The sequence below is a fragment of the Poeciliopsis prolifica genome, unplaced genomic scaffold, assembly GCF_027474105.1.
Source record: "Poeciliopsis prolifica strain line A6 unplaced genomic scaffold, Auburn_PproV2 SCAFFOLD025, whole genome shotgun sequence".
Classification (NCBI taxonomy): domain Eukaryota; kingdom Metazoa; phylum Chordata; class Actinopteri; order Cyprinodontiformes; family Poeciliidae; genus Poeciliopsis; species Poeciliopsis prolifica.
In genome coordinates, this window is record NW_026562400.1 from 7,596,453 (window position 1) to 7,620,301 (window position 23,849).

Below are 23,849 nucleotides of genomic sequence, written 5' to 3' on the forward strand. Positions count from 1 at the left end.
TGTATCAAAAATAAAAAGGCAGGAATTCCGATTTCATTAACAATTATTATATATATTTTACAAATATGTGCAAGTAACTAAAAGAAAAAAAAATCTTCTACATTCAAGCTTGTTTACATGCAGTTTCCCATTTCTGTTCATGCCGACTGGAAAAGAGGAAATCTTCATTTTTATGTCAGCATTACCCAGAAGTTTTATTTTTATATTCACAAGATATATGTCAAAAACAGCAGCTGTATGATTTGAACATGCCTTGCCAGATGCCTCATCTGGGAAGGCATTAAAAGCTCAGCGAAGGCCACATTTGGGATGTGGTCCAGTGTTGAGTCTAATGCTGATATTTTCCAGTTTTTCCTCATATGAGGCAATTTCTTTGCTGAATGCCCTGAGTTTGATGATTAACTGTGTGGAGGTAGTTGTGAGATCCACTGGAAATATTGCACTGAGCTAGAAATAGTGCAGACGAAGTCTTTAGGGGATGGAAGCACTAGAAAGGAAGTTGTGTGGCGTAGTTGGAGGTGAAGATCCACGACTGTGGTTTGAAGAAGGGGATCCTAAAAAATTGAAAAAGGAAAAAATGAGGAACTGAGGAATTTTTATTGACTGTGCACAAGTGTCTTTGTTAAATGTTCACCATTTTCCATATAGCAACTCTTGATGCGGTGACACCGACACACAAGGCTGCTCTTGAACTCTGATCTGCTTGGATCCTCTTCCTCGTAACACATCTGTTATCTGCAGAAGATTTTAAAACTTATGATAGTCTTTGTGCCACACTGGTATAAATACTTTTAAAAACAGATTAATACAAGTGGAGAAAACAGTTTGGCCTCTAGAGGGAGGAATGCATGCATTCTTCCATTTTGGCTCGAACTTATTTCCACTGTTTAAAGCTGAGTTGAGTCAACTTGGTTTTGCAATTGTTTGTGTTTGTTCTGATGTAACTTTAGTGAATAGGTGGGATTTTCCATCTTGAAATTATAGTGAGACATTAAAGTGTAAACAAACACACCACTGGAGATCCCTCGGGGGTTTTCCTGTTTTCATGAAATGAGACTTTCCTAAAAGCAGCAAAACAGAGTTTTAAAAAATGCAGTTATTTTCTTACTTTGTTATTCTTGGCCACCATCACTGGCGTATCATTGTGGTAGTTCTTGAGACTACTGTCTGCTCCGCTCTTCAGCAGCAGCCGGACGGTATCCACTTGACCTCGGCCACAGGCGATGTGCAGGGCCGTGTTCCCGCTGTACGACTGGCTGTTGACGTCACAGCCATTCTGTGAGAGAGAAACAACAGACTGATTCATAAAGAAAACCAGACTAGATGATGCTCAACATAAAAAAAGCAGGTTGGTTTAATCATAACAAGATAAAATAGAGAGAGTAGTTTCAACAGAAATGTGATCAAAACGGAAAGAAAAATCCTCATATGCACAGTTCAGCAGGTAAATGCAGAGAATGAAGGCAGTCCCACAACATGTCGCCATTTAAGAAATACATGGCAACATGTATTTCTTAGAAATACATGTATATAAGCCAGAAGGAAATAAGCAAAAACAGTATAAGGTAAAAAGAGAAGCTTAAGAGAAGAAAAGCATTTATATCCATTTAACCTTTTCTAAATTTAGCTACATAACCACAAACTTAAATGTGTATTATTCAGATTTTAGCTGATAAACATAGCACATTATTAAAAAAAACAAAAGAAAAAAAAAACAATTCCTAGTTTTTTTTGGGGTTTTTTTGCTACAAATAAATATGATAAGTTGGTTAGAGCACTGCATTTGCATCCATACCCCTTCAATCTGACATTCCTAAATAAAATGTAGTGCAATTGACCTTTCTAATAATTAGTTCACTTCGAGCAGAATCTGCTTGTGGGTAATTTGATTTCAGTAAAAATACAGTAGTAATGTGAATGCCTCAGATAATGTCAACCACATCATAAAGACCCAGGAGCAAACCAGAAAGGGATACAGCTGTGGAAGAGTTTAAAGCAACAGTAAGTTATTGTCAAAATATGAACATATCAAAGCAACAGTTCTTTCACCTGAGCTATGGATTCCTGTAGCTCTTCCAGAGCAAAATAACATTATTAGACAGGCAACTATATTAGTACTCCACTGTGGAAGTGAGGCAAGGAAAATATCATTGCTGAAACTAAGTCCTAGAAGTTTAAATTTACCACAACCCAGATAAGAGACAGCACAAACATTAAGAAGGTTTAGTCATACAAGTCTTCATTTTTCTTTCCACCTTTCATGCACAATGCCATGTATGTCAGAAAACTAGCATTGCAAACCTAAACACACCATCTCAATCATGAAATATGGCAGTGGTAGAAACATGCTATGGGGATTATTTTCGACAGGGGCAGGAGAGAGAGAGTCAGATGAGAAGAGTGGTAGATGTAAATGCATGGCGAAAAACTTGCTAGGCTGTGATAGGAGTGGATGTTCATCTTCCATTGGAAAAACAATCCTGAACATTCAGCCAGGGCTGTTAGGGAAATGTTTGGAATGCAGTATATGTATGCTTTAGAAAGGTGCTGTCAATCTTTAACAAGACTTGAAAACAAAACTTTTGACCAACATTCTCAAACCAATCTCACCATGCTTGGATTATTTTGCAAACAAAAATGGGCAAAAATCTTTGCTTCTAAATCACTCAGTTGTAATTTTGAATGAAATCTTGTGGAACAAAGCACTGATTCACGGGGCTGAACGCATATGAGTTTTATTTTAAAACTGTGAATCGGGCGTGCTATGATGGCGTAGGGGGTTAGAACAACCCACGTATGGAGACCTTAGTCCTTGACGTGGCCGTCGCGGGTTCAACTCCAGACACTGGCAACATTTGCCACATGTCTTCCCCTCTCTCCATCCCCTCTTTCTACTTTCAAAAAATACAGGCCACTAGAGCCAACAAAAATCCTCGCAGGAGAAAAAAAAAGAAACTTGTATCATTTCCCTTAAAATTTTTGTTCCATCACATAAAATTTTACTAAAACACATTGAAGTTTGTGGTTGTAACAACACTAGATCTGAAAAAAGGCAAGGGGCTTGGTACTTTCTTCAGACACTGTAGCTGTGTCACCAACCTTTCCCCCCTTGTTTCAGTCACCATAAAGCATAATTACCTCAATGAGGAAGTGCACCATATCTGCATTATTGCTTTCCACAGCATGCATAAGAGGACTCTGGCCACTCTTAATGTCCTGATAGGAGGAAGAATAAAAAAACCACCATCAACATGATAGTCAAAAAACAAAGATACTTGACACGATGACCTTTACAAGTCGTTTAACCCACAGTACAGAGTTTGTGGATCTGGGACTGACCATCGCGTTGATGTCTGCTCCTGCATCCAGCAGCATTTTTGCCAAATTTTTATGGCCTTGCAGCACAGCCAAATGAAGAGGACTCAGACCTGAGGACATAAACAAGTAAAAATTCAGGTTGAAACATTTGGCTCACTTTTCCACCTTTAAAAATGTATAATTCACAATAGTATAAAAAAAAAAAACAACAACACGAATTGAAGTCACAAGCACTGCTTTAATGAATGCAAGTGGCCAGATATGGTGCTATTGTAATGATGCGAGTACACAGTCAAAATGATACCATTTACCTAGACTTGTAGTAACTGTCATGCAAGCAATGTTTTCGGTGCCGTGCAAATATTAAGACATGACAGACCGAACAGACTGCAGAGTAAGGAAATGTTCTCATCCCACCTACATAACTTAAAGCTTCCAACCCCCACCTGAAAATAAAATGACCTTTTTTACCCCCCACAAACTGTAATGCACAGTTGAGGGGGTGGTTTGTGTTTTTTCAGGTATACTCAGAGCAGGTGAAAGCACCAAGCAGCCGTGGGAATAGAGCCAGACTTTAAAAAAAAAACACTACACTACAAATAGTAAAAAACAGCTAAAATCAGATTAAATTAACATTTAATTCAAAAGTAGAAACAAAGCATTTCATATGTTTAAACTACTGATGCTACAAAAAGGTTTTCATGGCAGCAAGTAATTTATAAAGTGTGGGAACAGAAAAAAGAAGGACTGAAAAAGTTACGTAGAATTTTACAAACAAGCACACATGAGCTCACAAAATCCCTTCATGGAAACAGTTATCTTAAATCATTACCATCATCATCAATAATTTAAATATATTTTTAAATGACTGGAATTGGATTGCCAAACTAAACTCAACTCTCAAAAGTTTTGTTGTTTGCTTTAGCCTCCACCAAAATCCCCAAGAGCTGTTCAACAGGCATAATAAAACAAAAGTTGTTTTTGAATATATAAACTATTATAGGTAGGCATGTTATTTTGTGACTTTGCTGATCTGGGTTTTCCCCAAATAATTTCAACCTTCAACAAAAGTTATTCTATCATCATCATGTGATTTTAAAACAAACAAGAGACATGTTAGAGTTAGCCTAGAGCTCAGCTAAGAGATATCACCAGAAGGTAAGACATCATTTTAATGCTGACTGTAGTTATAAAGGTTACAGTAAAAATATGAAAGTATGCGACTGTCACACAAAACAAACACTGCACAACATCATATGTTAAATGGAAAATGATTATATCTATGTGGAGTAATACTTATGTTCTCACCACTTATATTTATTAAATCTAGTGAATAATTGTATTGTACTTTGAAGCAATAGCAACAGCTGCTTAGCTGTCAAGCATATAAACAGCATTTGTTTTATTTATATAATAAACTGGGACCTAGTATGGGTAAACACCTATTCCTAGAGGACTGATTCATATCAAGCTCAAAAAATCCTGATCAGGAAATCTCTAAATGGAATGTGCCACAACTAATTACATTAATAACAAACAGTTGGAAAAGTGAAGACTTGACCAACGGATCTCATAAATGTTTGATATTTTATTAATTTTACCCTGTATTGAATGTGTATTTTTCACAGATAAATTGTATACATGGAAAATCGCTGTTCTCATTGAACACAATGTTAAAGAAACACCTGTAAGTGAAATATCAATATTCACGGAGAATAATATTTTTTTTTTTTTTTTTTTAGAAACTGCATGAAGTAGAGACCACATGTCACAGCATCCAATTAGGAAATGTTATTAAGAGAGGTGGTGATGCAACGGCGCTTCCATGCATATGGCTTTGCTTAAAGCAGAAGAGTGTACATCACAACTCACCTTCAAAGTTTCTGATTTCCAGGCAGGGTGAAGATGAGGAGAAAGACAGTAGTACAGGTAGGCATTCGAGCAGCTGATATTCACAGCAGAGATGGAGTGCTGTTTGGCCGTGACGGTCCAAGACAGCAGGGTCGGCCCCTGCTCTCAACAAAACGTCCACCATGTTTGCTTGCTTGGTTATCACTGCCAGATGAAGAGGAGTCTAAAGGATAAAAACATTCAGTTTAGATAATCCAGTGTACACAGTGCATGAAAGTAAAAAGTATTTTGCTTTCCCACAAAATACCAACATTTTTTAATTCTGTTGCACACTATAGAAATTTCCAATTTTATATTTTATTCTGACTTCAAAGTAATACTTTTTTCTTTCCTACATTTGCTGTTATAAATACAAATGCTATGGCTCACAAAAACAAAGATATAACCACTAATTACTCTAAGGTGTCAGAAACAAATACTACCAAAAGATTGTCTGTCTGGTATTAGAGCACAAGTAAAATATCAATTGTGACATTTAAAATCCATATGAAAAAAAAAAAATTTCTTTTGGAGCAGAATGGCTTATATAACTAATATCTGTTATTGTAAGTGACAGCTATAAAACTAAGTTCCAGTTAAAGAAAAAAGAAAATATAAATTGGCAGTTAATCAACATTCCATGTTTTTTTCTGTATCCAATATGCAAAATCCAAAGACAATAAATAAAAAGTATTGATGGAATATTTGATTTAAGTCCTTAATTATGTTCAGGGCCTTTCAATGATATCATCAATAAAACAAATGGCATCATAGTCAACAATCCCCAGAGAGGATTCAGTCTATTAACATACAGTATGGCAATGGCATTACTAACCCTAATCCCTAAACCCTAAGGCATCATTCCTACTATTGCAGCTGAATACCACAATGCATTATACCATAGTGCATTGTGGTATTCCATGACAATGTATCAATATATAGATTTTTAATAAGCGAACACACTGAGAGAAGAGCAGTATCAAAGTTGGTTAGTGGTAGCAATTGGTGAGAGATAAAAAGCCTTCTGAACTACAGGAAGGGGGTTCCCCATCTTATTGTGTATTCAGCAAGCAGATGGGCATAGTTAGTTTCAATCTAGTAATAAAATGTATGATTATAGACTATTAAAATAACTATAGTCTAATATTTGCAGGCTCTTTAAAGCCTGAATGATTTTGGAACTAAACTACATTTAGGTTTATTTTTGCGACACCAAAGTCCAATCACTGCCATTAAGAAACAATGAGCTGCAGCTGCCTATTCCTGAATATAGACAAATACACTTGGCTAACACACCCATTTTAAAAATAGATAACAGGATGGAAAAAAAGCAACTCAGCTGAATGGTTTAGTGATAGGCCTTAGTCCTTTCAAAATGACATAACTTCTACTGATATATACATCAGCATAGCATGAATCAATTGTGAAGCCAATTAGTGTGCCATAATAATAACTTACGAGGAGGAACTTGTTCACAACTTCATGAGTCGTCTTACTTGACACCATGTTTGATCGCCCCAAAAATACAGTGAATCTTCTGGCCATAGTGTGAAAAAGTGAAAAAGTTGCATTATTTATGTTCATTCGTACAGAACGGATACATTTATGAACCAACTTGTGCATTCTTTCTTTAGACTGACTAATGGTTCTAGTCAAGGTTAAAACCGATAATATCACATGGGAAAAGTTGTTATGGAAAATCAGCTCTTCAAGTCTGGATCCATCTAAAATGACAGGTCGGCTTACAAAGCGTTACTAATGTATCTGTGCTGTGTGAGCCAGCAGTTTACAATCTAGGCACTTTCTAGATTGTTTAAGTAATAGATTGTAAAACAATCTAGGAGGTGCATAGGTGCACATCCGAAGCACCTCTAGGGTGTGCCTAGAGGTAATCATGAATCATCTCATGATGACCAGAGGAGCAAAGGACACATCAATCAATTCCAAATGTGTCACAAAGGGAAGTCTTTCATAATGGGATTTTCAGCTGCTATTCAAAGTTTTACAAAGATGAAGCAATTGGGATGAAACTGTTGCTCAAAGTTTCACTTTTGTTGTATTACTGGTGTGTGTGTGTTCACGCGCACTGCCTGTGTGTTCCAGTAAAGACTATTTTAAAAAATTTGAGCTATGGAAGAGCCAATTTTAGGAATTCCTCCTTTGTGTCATTGTAATGTTCCTCTCTTCAACTCTTGCTTCTCTGAAGTCTGACTCATATTGACAGATGAGCAAAGATGTGAGACCATTTCCGAAAAAGTTTTACTGTAGCTTGCAGCATTCATTTGACACCACATTGTGTAAAGACACTTCTTCTAAGAATAGTACTCCGATTATTATAACTTTGCGAATTGTATGTGATGCGTCCAACACACACCTGTTGGTCAGGTAAATCATCATGATGTCAGATAAATTTTAGCTGATATAATCAGAAAGTAGGTCAAGCCATCAGTTTCACTTTCAGATTCAAGCATGTAGCATGCTAAGGTCAGTGAATCTTCTCCAGTGAATAAAGTAGGGCTTGAATGGAATAGAATGCAGTCATATTCAATACATTATGCGTGAAGATGTTGCCTAAAAGTGTCTTTTGAAAATGGTAACCTTTAACCGGGCATTAACATACATTAAGCCCACATTCACAATGACAATGTGAATGTGCGCAATGTGAATGACAAGGTTTTTCTTTTTATTGGTGTTATGAAACATTCTTACCTTAAATGCTGAAACAATACCTCGAAAGATTGATTATTAAAATTCCTTGAGGAAAATTTAGCTGGTTCGAAGCTTCATGAAATTATGTTTTATTATTTAACACACCGAGTTCCAGTCAGAACATTATTTGCGTTGCGCGGAGCTCCCACTTCCGCCTCTGAGTTGTTAACGAATGTAGTGTCAGTGGCATAACATCCAGTTTTCAAGTTTGGCCATGGTGATTTTATTAATTGATGATAATGCCTGGGTTTTCATCATTTTTTGGGGATGACTAAGCATCCTTAAAATGACTGGCATGATGCCTGGAGTACAGCAGCCTTTCTCCTCCCGGAGCTGCTGGTTCAAAGCGAACAGCTGGAAAAGCGATACAGGAGTATATATGCAGGTGAGCGGATAGACTGAACACGGTGAGCAACAGCGTAGTGCAAGTGTAGCTTTATGGACGAACCACACAATAAATTTCATATCATCTGGGTCTCAGCAAATGGGTGACGTAAATCATTGTGACGTTACATGGCTGGCCGATGAGTTTAAGAGTGTGACAAATGAAGGTGCCGTAAATACTCCCAAACAATACTAGCTTTCATAAATATTCTCTTTATCCAAAAATATTTCCTTGCATTACTTTTTACATTCTTTTCTGCCTTCCCCACTTTGTGACTCATGACTGTATCATAAACTGCTCACAAAATTATCTGTCTTGAATGATTCAGAGAGCAAATAATTCTGCAATCCTAAGCCTTTTATGGCCTTTTAAAACAAACCACAGAGATTCAGGCCATAGTTTCCAGTAAAAGGACTTCAGTGACTAAGCAAAACTCCTGCATTGATAAGACTTGAGGTGGAGAGGGAGAGTTAGGGTGGGGAGGCACAAGAATGAGGAAAAGAGGAAGCGGTGGAGGATAGTCCAGGGGAAAGACAGGATAAGAGGGAAAATCCCTTCTCTTTCCCTTTTAGTGTGTTCTGATATACAAACATTCCTGCAACATTAGCCAATCAACACGCATGACGGGAAAAGACGAAGAGAAAAGAGCTTTATGGAGATGAAAAACAGCCGAAGCCACAGGCAGTGCAAGCAGACGCAAACATAGAATTCAGCAGAAAGAGATAAAGGCCTTCTGCAGTGCATACTGAAGGGCAAAGTCAGTCATGTTGCACAAATAATCACACCTCTTACGTCAGTATCGTTGACAGTTATGCTGATAGCATCACACAGTTTATCAGTTCTGGTTAGAAACTGCGATCTTAAAAACATATACGCAGTAACAGATATGATAAAAAAACAAAACAAAACAAAAAAAAAACAATAGTGAGAGAGTGAGGCTGACAGACAGAGAAGCACGCGCAGGAAGGGAAAGTCCCTGTAAACTACCCTCTGAACCTCAGTGCAAGGTATGTTGAGAAACAGCCCTGAGCATTGCAGGCAGGGAGGGGAGGGGGGGTCATGTGACTTCTCGGAACAAGGATACTAAAAACACACAAACACACAGTTGTTTCGTTTGTGTATGTGCACGCACACACACACGCACACATGCAGACACACACTCTTAAGCAAGAAGCAAGCATGCCACCAACATGCTGTACACTAGCTGCACATTAATGAAACAGCATGTGCATATAGATGCATGTGTTAGAGTTGGCACTGCAAAGGAAATAACTCATTAATTCCTACCAATGTTACTACCATGCACAACATAATCAGCTGTCAGACCTTGCAGAAAGAGAAAAAAAACAAAGCTGTGTGTTTTGGTTAGCGCACTGATAGCATGACCGACGTGGGAGTATCAAACAGCTGGCTCCAAACCAATCATGTGAAAGGCAAATCATACACCGACACTTGCACAATTGTTCAACAACGGTACTGATAGTAACACTCTGTCAAAAAGTTCCAGATGCAAAACCACAGAAACCCAGGATTTGTCATCAATATTGGAAAAAGAGCCTGCATATTAATTTTGGTCTTTGGGAAGTTGCTTAATGCTGGAAACTGTGTCCAACTTTGTCAACTATCTTTTTTTTTTCTTTTGTTGTTTTGAAAAGTAAAAAGTTCCCTGGCCTCATTTAGATAAGTGCGTTCTTTCTGCCTGGTATTCTGTCAAAACCACAAAATCTGGTAGGCAAATGACTGTGATGGGACGTGCGCCTGTGAATCTCCCCTTTGGTTATAATTGCATATGACACGAAGAGTGTATGTGTCTGTGTGTGTATGCCTCTGCGAGGAGTGTGTGTGAGAGTGTGTTGCGTGCAAGCATTTCATACACAGGGCAGGCACAGGATATCACAAAACCTATACTGTCAAGCCTCAGTGATAAGGAAAAAGAACAACTGATGATAGCACCGGTATTATTTCTGGTAAGCATGCCTGCAGCGTCCTGTGTGGTGTGAAACCCCAGCCCTGAGAACGACAGCTCTTGCACAGCTCAGGTGCTTTTTTTCTGTTGAGGGATGAAAAAGACACAGCTGGCAGAGACCAGATAAGGAAGGCAATGAGGTTAAGACAACAAGGGGAGATAGAATGTGGAAGTATCGTCTTAAAAGACGTAGTTGGGAAAAGCCTGGATTGGGAAACACTCAAAGGTAATTCTTAGAGAATTTTCCGGTAAGCTCTCTTTAGGAGACTCAATGTTTCAGTGAAAGTGCTACAGTGTATACCATTTGTTGATTTGCATGAGTGCAAAGTCCAAAATTCCTTCCACAGTGTAAACAACAAAAAAAAAGAATTACAATTAATTTTTATAAAGGCTATAGGAAGATTAGCATTATCTTCTGACTTTAACAATGATAGGGCAGCCTACTTACAATCCCTAGAAAAATCTATTCTTGAGGGCAAAGTGATTGCAAAACAACTATGGGCAAAAGTATAATAACTTGGAATGGACATAAAGCACTTCCCAGCATGCTCGTTACTCTGGTTTATGGCAAGTACAGGTGGAATATCCAGGAAGGGTAAAATTTACCACACAAACCTCAGACACTATGCCTGGAAGAGAATTTGATAACACAGCACAAGCAAAGGAGGAAACCAAGGCACTTCCTCTTTTATTCTCCATTATTCTGCAGTTACTAGCTGATAGATATGTTTTAGATATTGTCTTATTTGGAAAGGTGTGGCTCCATAAACATTTGAATCATTGGAGCAATTTTTCACCACTTTACTTGTTAAGCTTTTTGTCCAATACAATTATGATTGCTGATCAGTAATCAGATAATTGTAATGATAATAACAGTATTATCATTACTGTTCAGAATTATTCATTAGATATCTAGTATGCACAGAAGAAAAAGTAAATGTTCCCAAATTCAAGTCAAGTCTTCTTTGAGGAGTAAGTCTAAGTTGAGGAGTAAGTCTATGGTAGGCATGTCAAATCCATTTTCAACTCTTTATGAGGCCATTCCAAATTAAGTCTTTGTGGAGCAAGTTCTTGTTGATCCTCAAGTCTTGAGAAACAAGTCTAAGTGAAGTCTCAGGTCTTTGTGAAGTAAATCCTAATCAGATCTCATTTCTTTTGCTCCAAAATCAGTGTGAGGTCAAGTCAATGCAGAATTGCGGTAGTTATGAATTCAAATCATTATCCTTACGTCTTATAAAACATATGGGCCATTGATATCTTTATTTTAGAAAATGCATGTCAGTATATCAAACACTGCTATTAACTGTTGTGATGTTTTGTTTTGTTTTTTAATGCTAGAAGCTGCACAGTAAAGCTGTGGTTAGCACTGCTGTCCTGCAGCAAAATGATTCCAGGTTCAGATCTCACTCTTGGGCATCTCTGGGTACTCTGGTTTCCTAGCACAAGGTGTTAGATTAACTGATCCATCTAACCTGCCCTCAGGAGTGAGTATATATAAGTAATATTGTTTGTCTTAAGACTGTGTTGCCCTTTGAAGACCAGTACAGACTGTACCCTAGTCATTACCCGTGAATGCTGAAGATAAGCAGTCATGATATTAAATATGCCATTAACATAAATGCATTGTTTCACCTGACGAAGATTGTTGTAGATATCGAGGCCTCTTCGAGCCAACCCCAACAAGGATGAGTTTGTGGACGATGGGCAGTTCCCCTTGAACCACAGCTATATGGAGGGCACTGCAGAGGACACAAACACAAATATTTTCACTCAGTAAACAAGTGCAACATTTCTGAGTACTCAACCAAGTTTCTGGCAGTTGTGTAAAATTTCAACAAATGTGGTCAATATTATACCTGTCACTGGATGATACATGATTACACGTTAACCCGGCATGGGATGAAACTCCAAAAATATTTTGTACTTTATTTAAATATTCTCACTGAAAAATTACAGCATCAGCCTAAAATGAGAATCAAAGAAGCAAAACACTGTAGCCTGTGCCATGGATGTACAAGTCTGACTCACAGTACTTATCAGGCCGACTTAGTGGGAAACCACTATCTGTGGTCTTTACGCGAGGCAAAAGAACACAGGCTAGAGTTCAAGACAGGGAAGGTGCAGGAAACTGAGAAGGGGGGAAGGCATGCAGTTGAAAAGCAGAATAGCTTTTTTTTCTTTTTTACATATTCTTTCTCATACTATCAGAAGAAACAGCTTCCAGTAAGAGCCAGATTTGTTTTATGTCACATCCTGTTGTCACTGTGAGAAGCACCATTTGTTTTTTTTTTCTCTGGCTTGCTTTGTGTGTTATAAAATCTAGCCATCAAGCTGCATGGTTTCTTATAGGGGCTTTCTGCAGGTTCGCACTGTCAGCTTTATGGATCAGACAAAACCAGTAAAAGACACTGAACTTCATAACAGGGAACTTCTCAATAAATGTACTGCCACAAATTGGTTTAATGGTGAAAAATGCTTTTGCACTTCCTGTCAATGATGAATTTCTATGATATCCATCTTTATCTCGTCAAACAGAATTATATTTTGTCTTCACTTGCAGAACAAAAAATAAAGCCAAATAATCAGAAATATGACTTGCTTATGCAGACACTTAAATCCCTAAATAAAGTCCAAGTGACTGGCTGCCTTCAGAACCTCCTTAGTAGAAAGAATGAGTATAATTTAACATGTGTACATTATGTGTTCAACTTCTCTATGCACTGTTCAATCCATCCTCTTAAACTACATAGAGTTTAACAAAACTGCTCAACAAACTGGTCGGTCAAAAAAAATCTTGATCAAAGAAGTAGCCAAAAAGCCTATGGTAACTCTGGGGGAACTGCAGAGATTCACAGCTCAGTTAGAATAATATGTCACCATCAAAACTACAAACTGTGGACTCTATAAAGCTGACCTTTATAAAGAAGTAGAAAGAAGAAACCATTGTTGGAAAAAAAAATACTATGGGAGCCCCAGTTTGGGACAAAAGAAACATGGGAAAAAGATACTCTGATTAGACGAGCCCAAAGCAAAACATTTTTGGTCCTCATGCATATGGTTGTTGTGTGGTAGAAAACTAACAAAACATCAGTTGTTCAACAGAACCCATTTCCATCGTGAAATACATTGGTCCCAGCATTGTGCTTTGGAGAACTTTCTTTCTGCAGGCATAGGAACATCTGGTTAAATACACCATTGGACAATAAAGGTGATACTGAAAGAAGACCTGCAACTATGCTGAGATTCGGATTGAGGGTCAACTTCCAGAAGGATGACCCTAAGCATACCAGAACTGAACTGCAATGCATTAGAATGGGCCAATCAAACTGGAAGTGCAACCGTTAAAGGCAAATACATATTTGCTCCTGGAATCAAAGCGAAAAGCAGAACCTTTATATGCAGAGTGAGAATGACGGTTCTTTCCTCAGTACATCCCTGTTCCTGTAAGTGACCTCAGCACTGTGCATCAACAGACTGTAAAAAAAAAAAAAAAGTTAAAAAAGTGTATTGCTCTTTCATAGTTTTGGTCAGTCATGGCCCAGCATTGTGGTGTCAAGTAGTACCAAACTGTTCAGGTATGAATCAAACGAGATTTGTCATTCAGAGCCCAGAGGAAAGTGCTGTGAATAAATAAATAAAAAAAACAGCAGCTGCAGTTTCACTGTGTGAATAAATACTGCATCAGAACTTGGCTCCAAATTCAGAGTTCACTGAACTGGGTGCCTTAACAAAGGCCTGAATTCATCCTGTCTTCTATATCTGCACCTATCTCTCTCTTTTTCTCCTAAGATGAAACTGTACTGTTTCTGCTTCCTAGAAGTGGGGTAGACTATAGCCTGAGGTAACCTCAGGCATAGCGGTACTGACGTAGACAGAAGTCCCAGGCCTGCTATGTTACAGGCAGCCAAAGTGTGTGTGAAAAAAATAGAAAAAAAGAAAAAAAATGAAAGATAAAAAAGTAGAAGGCTGAAAAAAAGGCAGCTTGTATGTGGTATCCTGTTTGGTGTGAAAGTTGAAGATACAGCCAGACATAGAACAAACTGAGTGTCCTGTGGTCTGAGGACCAGCTGAGTAATGATGTGATGCATCAGTTTGTGTAAATTGTTAAAGAAGGAAATTGGTGGTCCAGTTCACAAGAAAAGATGATTGTACAAAACCTCCTGTGCACATCAATGCTATAAAAAAATCAAGATGATAATTAAGTAAAGCAAACTTGTAAGAACAGTTCCAGTGAAATGTTAAAATACACACACCTTTTTTTATGACTTTGGGACACATTTGAACTGTTCATTTTTAGATGCACTGATTATACAATTTCAAGGAATTTCAAACTATAAACTGGATGGATAGATTTAAAAATGTATGTGAATTATTCATAATCCATAAATGGCCAAATTATTATACATGCAGACTCAAACTAAAGGGACATCTCCACTATCATTTGGTAAAATGTCCCTTAGAGAATTGAAACTTGACACAATACACTATCTTCATTATTCATCTAACATCATGCTTTAAAATGCCTGAGTCAGAAGGCTGATTCCCATACTAGCAGTAACTCAGATCTGCAGAGCCCTGGTAACAAAAAATGTATTTTGTATGGAGACACGGGGGTTATCATCTGTTTGTTTGAAAATGGAACATTGTTATTACCTCTGAAAAAATATGACAATGTGCTGTACTTCTCTGGGCTTAATTTCCATGCCCATGATGAAAATATTTACTCCATTTCCCCCTGAAGTTAAGAGTTCAGAACTTTGTGGGACTCCTTGGTAGTGAGGATAAAGCAGATAACTGTTACCAAAATGTACATTTAAAATTTCAAGGCAATATTCCTCAATAATCTTGCACACACTAACTGCTTCTATAAGTGGAACATGTAACGTGCTTTGTAAACTCCGAGTATAAGATAGTCATTTAAGTGACTTAAACTTTGGAGTAAATCAGTTGTTCGACTTAAATTTGACATCTCTACATCCTGAGTGCAGAAGACAGTGTGACACACAACATAAAAGGAGACAGCGAAAGAGAGAGAGGGTGCAAGATGGGGCTGATAGAAAGAAAGCGGTAAATGAGGAAGTGGGGAGCGGATGTTTGGGTTTTTTGAGCCCATTCATTTAAAAACACAGAGAAGAAAAAAGAGAGAGACAGACACCTGAGAAAAACCGCAATCATGTTAAAAACTGAGCTCTCACTGGCTTTCCCGAAACTAAAGGGCTCATTGACGTAAGAGCAGGCGTGAACACCATCACTCACATTATGCATGCACGCACAATCACACACACATTCGCATATATACAATGTGAAAAAAGGACAAGGGGATGAGAATGTCTCTTTCTGAAGAATTCAGACAAAGTTTCATGCAACCACAAAGTAACACGAACTGTAAAAGCACCACAATTACTTTAGCACAGAGGTTTGTCTGCAAACTGGAATTAAAAGAAGAAGGGATGGCAAGCATGCAAAATGTAAACCATTTAAAAGGTTAAACTAATAAGATCTATTGAGCATCCAATAAACTGCATTCTGCTTAATATTATTACAACCAACAGCAGATGTGCATGTAGAATATTTAGAAACCAGTATGCCACGGGATTAATGGCTCTTTAAAATCCTGGTCATCACATTTGTTTTGAGTGGATGCAAATTAAGTTGATCCTTTTTGAAACTGCAGCATCAAAGTGTCATTTAATTCTTGAACAGGCTTTGTTTTCAGTCACATGACTTTTGCCCGAGATTGCACTCATGCTCTTGTGTCAGTTTCTCATTTAACTTTGTGTGTGGGAAGGTGCTGAACCTGTAGACAAAGGCGGCTAGCCATGCGTTTAAAGTTTAGCATTGCATTCATGTGGTCTGAAGACTCTGTGCCCTGTGGACAGAATCATTCCAAACACCCTTACTCCCACACCCTGAAAGAATAGTCAGCCGACTGTTATAGAAAACAAACGCAATCGCAACAGAGTTGACAGCTCAAGTAGCTATAATCCAATACTTTGCAATTTTGCTAAATTTCTGCATGACATTTAATGAATCAACTACGATCAACATACAACTACTTTCCCTCATGGAAAGTTAAACAGCAGTAAAGAATTTGCCTGTATTTGACTGCAGTGTGGAAGCAGTACTGTCTGTACCCACTAAATACGTAAAGACAGGTGAGTCATTGAGGGTGAAACTAATAAACCGGGATGATACAGCAAACATTTTACATTTGCGTTGTGCAATATTACATTTTTTACTCATGAGATCACAAGGTTTTGCAGTGAGACAAGTCTACTTTGCAGTAAGTCAAATTTAGTGTTGAATTAAATAAAATAGCTTGTAAAGATTTAGTATCTGTGATACTAAACTGTTGTTTGAAGCAAAAATGAGGTAAACTACTTACTCATTCTGTTGGAATGGTCTGCTGTTGCAACAATAAGCATTAAGACAATATACGTTGTGTCTTAAATTACTTCTAAAAGCCTGAATACTTGGATCTAGTCAACACATACATGCACATGCATACTCCACTGTTTTTGAGTAAGCTGAACCACAACGTAAATGCAATGTAAATGCAATGCTTTACAAATATTCATCCTCTTGACTTTGGCAACTTCAATGTATTTTCAGGAGCTGTATGTTACTGAAGAAGAAACAAGAGTGTATATTTGTGAAGTAGACAAAAAGAAAACTTAAATCTGAAAAATGTGGCATTCATATTATGTACTTGTCTCTTTTACTTATTCTGCTAAATAAAATTAAATGCGACCTATAACCTTCATACGTCACCATCATCAAAAGTTAAAAGTGACTGTCACAAGAGCAAACTTAATAAAAACATATCAGTCCACCCAAACTGACAGGTCAGGCAAGAAGAGCTTTAAGAAACAGTCAGGAGATCCATTTTAACCCTGGAGAGCCTGCAGGAGACACACATCTCAGGTGGGAGACTGACGCCGCATCAACTATTGTGCATTTCAGAATGGCTGGAAGAAATGCATCGTTTTAAAAATATGTTATCTTTTGCAGCTTGTCCAAAACCATGTAATGGACAAAGAAAATACATGGAAGTGGAGAGAGGTTCTACTCAGAAAGATCAAAGTTAAAATTATTTAGGTTGACAAGAAAAATGCAGTGACTGATGAAATAATATATCCTGTATATGTTGAGATGTTGCATGTATGGTGTGTGTTTGTCACAAACATTCAACTGGGAGTGTTATTCTTTTAATGTTTTCACCTTTTCTAAGTTTTACTTTGCGACTCATTCACTGTCCTTCCAGTGCAAAATGCAATTCAAAACTTGAGTGGCCATGGATGCAAAATTGTATTAAACACAGATCTGAGTATTCAGTGAAACTGTCTAGGTTGAGAAATGGAGCTGGAACCCTTTGATAGGGTAAACAGACAAATACAAGTCAAAGCTCAAGACTCATGTACATTTTTCACTTCCATTAAAAATTGTAATTAGGTCATGTGTTTGTGGCTATAAAAACTAAATATGTTTGTTTTACTTTAGGTTTGCTTTGTATTTATGGACGGCATGCCATGCCCACCTTGTTTCAGAGTGGAAAAAAAAAAAAATTGCATTCAAGGTGACATGCAGCATTAGCCACCACCTATAAATGTAGGCCAAAAGTTCAAGACTCTGATGTGAGTGATACAGGCAAACACAAACTACCGTGTTTGCACTACACTGTAGAAAGCTAGCAAAGTCACTGATGCATGTGTAATGTCTACAGTGGGAATGACTCCTGCAACTTAGAGCAAAACAAACTGAATCATGAGAATCAAAGTAAGCTAACTAACTAAGATAACGAACAATCTGTACGAATCGTATCAGTATTCAAAAAGATCCAACTGCTTAACTTATCTATTACCATGACAGATGTGTTAATCACTGAATGTGTTCAGAGTGAAGAAAATTAAACAATTAAAGTCCCAGATTCTGAGGAGCTTTGAATCCCATATCATGCAAGAGTGAAACAAATTTTGCTTCCAAAATGACAGAGAATGATTTTAAAATAACAAAATGTTAACTGTTTTAAAATTAAAAACAGTTGAAACATACCATTTTATGACTCAATCTCTTGATCTCACATCATCAATGTATACTACATAAATTAAGGACAATGCATCTCCTCAGAGACGCGTAAAACTCTCGAATCTTATGAATCTCGCAGGCTCTTAGATCTGTTTCCTATGCCAACTTTCACTTTACACCACAACCGCCCATCTGACTTCATCTTCATCCTGAAAATCCAAGTTGGGAATGAATCATGGTGACATTCTCAGTTTACCAACAGCCCTGAGGACTTGAATAAAGGAATGATATGCTCAGTGATAAGTTGCACTGTAACCACAAATTCTGACACATCAACATACGTGTCTCCGTCTTCATCCTGACGTGTGGCCAGAGAAATTCCTGCCAGCAGGTTGTCAGTCTGATGGACTCGCGTGTGATGTGGCTCTGGAAAGGGGGTCAGGCACACTGGGTAGTGACCTGAGGAGTAATGGCAAAATAAGCAAAAACCATAAAAACAGAATTACACAAAGAAGATTAGAATCAGTGAAGAAAAAATTATGACGAACAAGTCTTTTTTGTAGTAAGGAAATGTGCATTTGCGGTAGGGTTGTGTGGTGTGTATTCATTTATGAGTTGACCCAGAAAGGTGATGCTCTTCTGTCAGTTGAGGAGTAATGACAGTAAGATGAATGGCTGCAGAAGAGCTGACTGGAGATTTTCAGATACAGAACTGCTGCATCAACTACCACTACGCTGGGAAGAAAAACTAAACTTTGCAATAACCTATGCCGGCAGGCTGTCCCAGAGCTCTAAGAACACCTGAGTCCATGATACATAATAAAGACAGAACTCATCATTTTAAAGCTATATGAACACTGTTATATTGAATCCTAATTTATTAATCTGTTGAAATTCAGACACACTGCAATTGTTTATAAGTAGATCAGTGATCGAAGGTCTTATTTTCTATTCTAGCTTGTGCACAAAACATGGAATTTCACCCTGATTCTCAACTCTTAAGGGTGTAATAATTATCATAGACTTAGCTGGAGATTGACCTCTTCTGCTCAGGACCTGTCCTGAACTCAAAAAAAAATATGTCACCACAAATATAGACCTAAATTGTTAAATTATGAGCTTTATCTGACTTTCCATCAAGTCTGACTTAGTCGTCTGTTTGTCTACCAAAGAAAAGCATACCCAAACCATAACTTTTCCAATATTTATCATTACTATTAGCAGTAGAAGGTAATGGCCAGAGTTTTTTTTTAACTCATCTGACCAGAGCACCCTATTCCAGAGCCCATGTAAGAACTTTGCAGCCCTCACATGGGCTGCAAAGTCCATGTGAGGGCTTTGCAGCCCATGTTTAATACATAAACATTGGCTTTTCACATGTTTAATACATAAAAAAACACATCAAATTAATGAGTGGGTACACAGGCATAACTTCCTGAAGGACTGGTGTGGACATGTCCCCACCAACTCTGGCATGAAGGCATCTGGCATCATATCTCATCTGCTGCATGCAAGTCAGTTATGCAAAGTTCTTACCAACCAGCTGAGGATCAGCTGTGGAGTCAAAATCACATAAATGAAAAGCACAGAGTTTGTTCTGACAAGGATTCATTTGGTTCACACATAAGTTACTTATGCTATTTTTGAAATGTTTAATAATATTTAGATTGCTGCAGTATTTTATGTTGTTGATGTTTTTAGTACTTGGTAAAATCAGACAATAAAAGGCAACTATGTGATAATTCTTCAAAAAACATATTACTGAATTGTAGGTAAGCATCCAGCAAATACAGGCTGATTAAATAAATTAGAATATGATTAAGAAGTTCCTTTGTCAGCAGTTCCATCACCAAGTGAAAGACATGATGCAGATCAATTAGATTATATGTTTTAACATGATTATATTTGTAGTATGTTTAATACCTGCTAAAAGATTATTTGCGAACGGTGCTGATGAGGATTATATCCTAATTTATTGAATAAGACTGTCTGGCATTCACATGTAAGTTTTGGCTTTATTCTTAGCACTAGAAAAGAAAAGGCAACACAAAGTTACATTGAGTGGGCATATCTGGCATGGGCTGTGTGTGTTTGGTGCAAGCTTGTTGTAAAAACTTGTTTATTCACCATGTTGGCAATTATATAGGAAATCTTACTGTTGATGACTATGAAATCTGAAAAATGGGCAAGACAGATTTATTCCAGAGCTTCACACAGTTTAGGGTTAAGAAAGACAGATTTCAGAGAAAACGGGGAAAACATAGTAATTATGTGAATGCTGGTCACAAGTGCTTACCGTAATTAATAATGGGCAAAATGCAGCAGGAATAGCCTTCCGGACTGGGAGCTACTTGGTCGGTCCGCCTGTGGGTCACCGGCGCAACGGCGAACCTGCTTTCATCCGCTGCTCTCTCCAAGCGACTATCCGCACTCTTCCGGACTTTCTGCTCCTCTGCGGGGGAAGAGCAGGGTGAGCTCGCCTCTGAAATCGGCGCAGCCGGCTTCTGGACCTCCGGTTCGACGTGAAACGTGCGCTTCCTAAAAGGAAGCTTCGATGGAGTCTTTGTGGGAGATGAGTCCGCTGCTCGTTTGCCGAGCAGAGTGCTTTTCGCGTCCGGGGAGCGGCGAACCGCTGAACTGTCCGTCCCGGTGCTCGCAGGAGGCGCAGGTGAGCCGCCGGTCGCGCGGGCGTCCCCGGCGCAAAAGGTTAAGTCCCCCGCGCTCCTGCGCCCTCGAGCTGTGGTGCTCAGATCCAGCGGCGCTGCGGCAACCGACTGGTGGTCAACGCTCATTGTAATAAGACTCGGCATCAACTGAACCAGGTTCAGGTGACAGCGCAACTTTGGCCACGTCCAGAGGAAAAAAAAAAAAACTAATTATATCAGACAAACCAAAGTGAGAAACTCCAATATCTAAAGGGAGGAAACGGGCGACGATCAAATCAAACCATTGCCCTGTTTCCCTTTTTGTCTCTGATCAGAAAAGCGCTCAGATGTTCAGACTCATGCAAATATACACGAAGGAAAAGCCAGGAGAACTTCTATCCCTGCGCACCTTTCTGAGCGAGCCTCAGAGGAGCTGCGCATCTGCTCTTAATGAACGCCTGTTTGACGCTGTGGGCCTGCTTTCGTTTTAAACCGAAACAATGAGCAAGAAGCTGTTAATTACACCGAGCTGGGGAGGAAAGGAGTTTAACGCTGCGCTGAATTCGTGGTAATTTTTTTGCATTTCCGTAGTCTGATTAACTGACTGTTTTGCAGACGAGTTCAAAACATTTCTTGAGAATTTAAAGCAGGCATGCTTGTCTTTTTTGTCTTTTTTCTTCTTTCCTTTTTTTTCTTTCTTTTTTTTTTTTTGGGAGGCAAGCAGGTGAGAAAAAAGGGAGACCAGTGCAGAAGCATGGGGACACAAAGCAACAGATTCAACACCTTATGCCATTTATGTAATGAAGGATACTGGTGGTCTTAATGCCAAGAATGAAATATTTTCAGCTAAGTTTCCTGCAAGTTTCCATGTACTGGATCCATTCCTACATACCTGACTGATTTGAAGTTATTTCCAGTACCATGATGGTACTGAAAGATAAACTTCCCGTCGGAAATTTTTATGTCCTCTTATGCTTCCATTAACATAATTTTGGACCTTTTGATTTGTATGTTATCCATCACACATTTTGAGTGTCTCGTGTTCATTACAGTAGCCCACTTCCATTTCTGAACTGATTTGATCTATTTTCTGTGAAAAACAAACAATAGTTTCCTGGCTGTAATGCATTACAGCTGATTTCATCTGCAAAAAACGCAGAAAGTCTTTGGTAACGGCTCAATCAAACTTCCACATTTACTTCTCCTCTTTGCATCTTATTTCTCCAAATGCCTTGTCTAATATTTTTGACAAGCCGTCTCTCTTCTAGCATGCAGTTAATTATGATGCATATCTGAAATCTGCATCTAACATTAGATTTATACATTTTCTGTTGCTTGGGTTTGGGAACACCACCAGCCTGCATGTTAAGCTTAGCTCAAGAAACCACAAACAGATGAACAAGGAGAGTAGCAAACAGTAGATGCTCCATGATGACTCATGAAGCATTGCTACTAGTCCTACTGCGAATTCACACCCAAGCAGACATAGTCTTTTTTTCCTTGTCTATAATCCTGTCTTACCCCACCCCTAGCAAGGTTCACATTACCTGGGTCAATTTGGGACTTTCCTCTTTCCACTGAAGTGTGGAGTGGGCAACGGAAAGTCAAGCTGTGTGTCTAAAGTCCCTGAAACACTCTGACACTATCAACACGTCCTGCAGCTGTCAGTGCACTCAACCATTGTGGTTAAATGTGGAATAATTTGTAATTATTTATCAAAAGTATACACTTGCTTGCACATTTACAGCCTGCTTACTCCTGAAAACACAACTCAGAGCCTACAGCACAATGCAAACCATAGAGCCCCAATGATCGTTCCATTCATACTGACTTTCAACAGAAAATATAATAATACTCCTTAATGTATAGGTTCATCCTTCAGCAGAGTGCATTCACAGAAAATCACAGGGTAACACATCAAAGTACATGCGAGAAATGTGGCCCTCTTGTGAGAGGACGAAAAAAGTGCAACACAGCTCTCAAATTACAGTGTGATTAAATACACACTGTGTATTTAATTATCTATTACATGCACAGATTGTTTTAAACTAATTTTGTACCTTTGAATTTATGCAGTAGGGTGCTGAGTGGTTTTTGACTGGCATTTTCAGCAGCAGGTGTTTTAACTGCGAGCAGTTTTATCGTTGCTTTGTTCTAAAAAAGTGAAAGGTGTTTCTTTTTTCCTTTTTCCCAGGAAAAAGTGCAGAGTTAATTAGTTGTTTTTAAATAACTAACTTGAAAAAAAGATGCTTTTAAATGAGTTAAATTAGAAAGCTTAACCTTTCTGGAAGCAACGGTTAAGTTGTTCAGCACAGGGCCATGAAATTTATATAGCAGTGATATATTTTTTTTGTAAATTAAATATTTTATTCATTAGCATTTTAATAAAAAAAAACAATTTACTACCTAAGTCCTGGTACAGCAACATATATGTATGGAATTATGCTGGTCAATATTTACAAATTCCACTGTAAGTTTGCTACACTGTATCTTTCTAAAGTAATACATAATAATTATGTAAGAGAAAAATGATGGAGGATTTTCAGCAATTTTCACAAATAAACTTCTGAAGAGAGTGGCATGAATTTGTACACAGCCTTCCTGAGACAACATTTCGTGTAAACCATTTCTTGTAATTGTAGCTTGAGGTCCCTTTGAGGTATGTCTTTAACTGACTGAAATAATTGGCCTCGCTTGTTTGAGAAATAGCAAAAACGCAGTCAGACTGAATTGGGAGCATCTGCCAAGAACAATTATAAAGTCTTGCCACACAAACTATCAGTTGGATTTAAGTCTGGACACAGAATAGCTTGTTGCATGTTTATGGTCATTGGCATCCTGCAACACAAACCTTCGTCTAAGTCTCAATGCTTTCGCAACATCGCACCGGATATGTCCCAGTACTTTGCTT

At 38.2% G+C, this 23,849-nt stretch overlaps 1 protein-coding gene across 1 annotated transcript; it reads right to left on the minus strand.

Annotated features, from left to right (window-relative positions):
* Positions 1-395: 395 nt before the first annotated feature.
* On the minus strand, positions 396-21,477 carry LOC129370821 (B-cell lymphoma 3 protein homolog). Its single transcript, XM_055047027.1, is given in 10 exon segments — positions 396-554; positions 635-735; positions 1,109-1,276; positions 3,139-3,216; positions 3,340-3,428; positions 5,191-5,392; positions 11,901-11,952; positions 11,954-12,007; positions 18,635-18,752; positions 20,590-21,477. Coding segments are annotated over 10 exon segments (1,443 nt in total). The 5' UTR covers positions 21,104-21,477; the 3' UTR covers positions 396-487.
* Between the last annotated feature and the right edge of the window lie 2,372 nt (positions 21,478-23,849).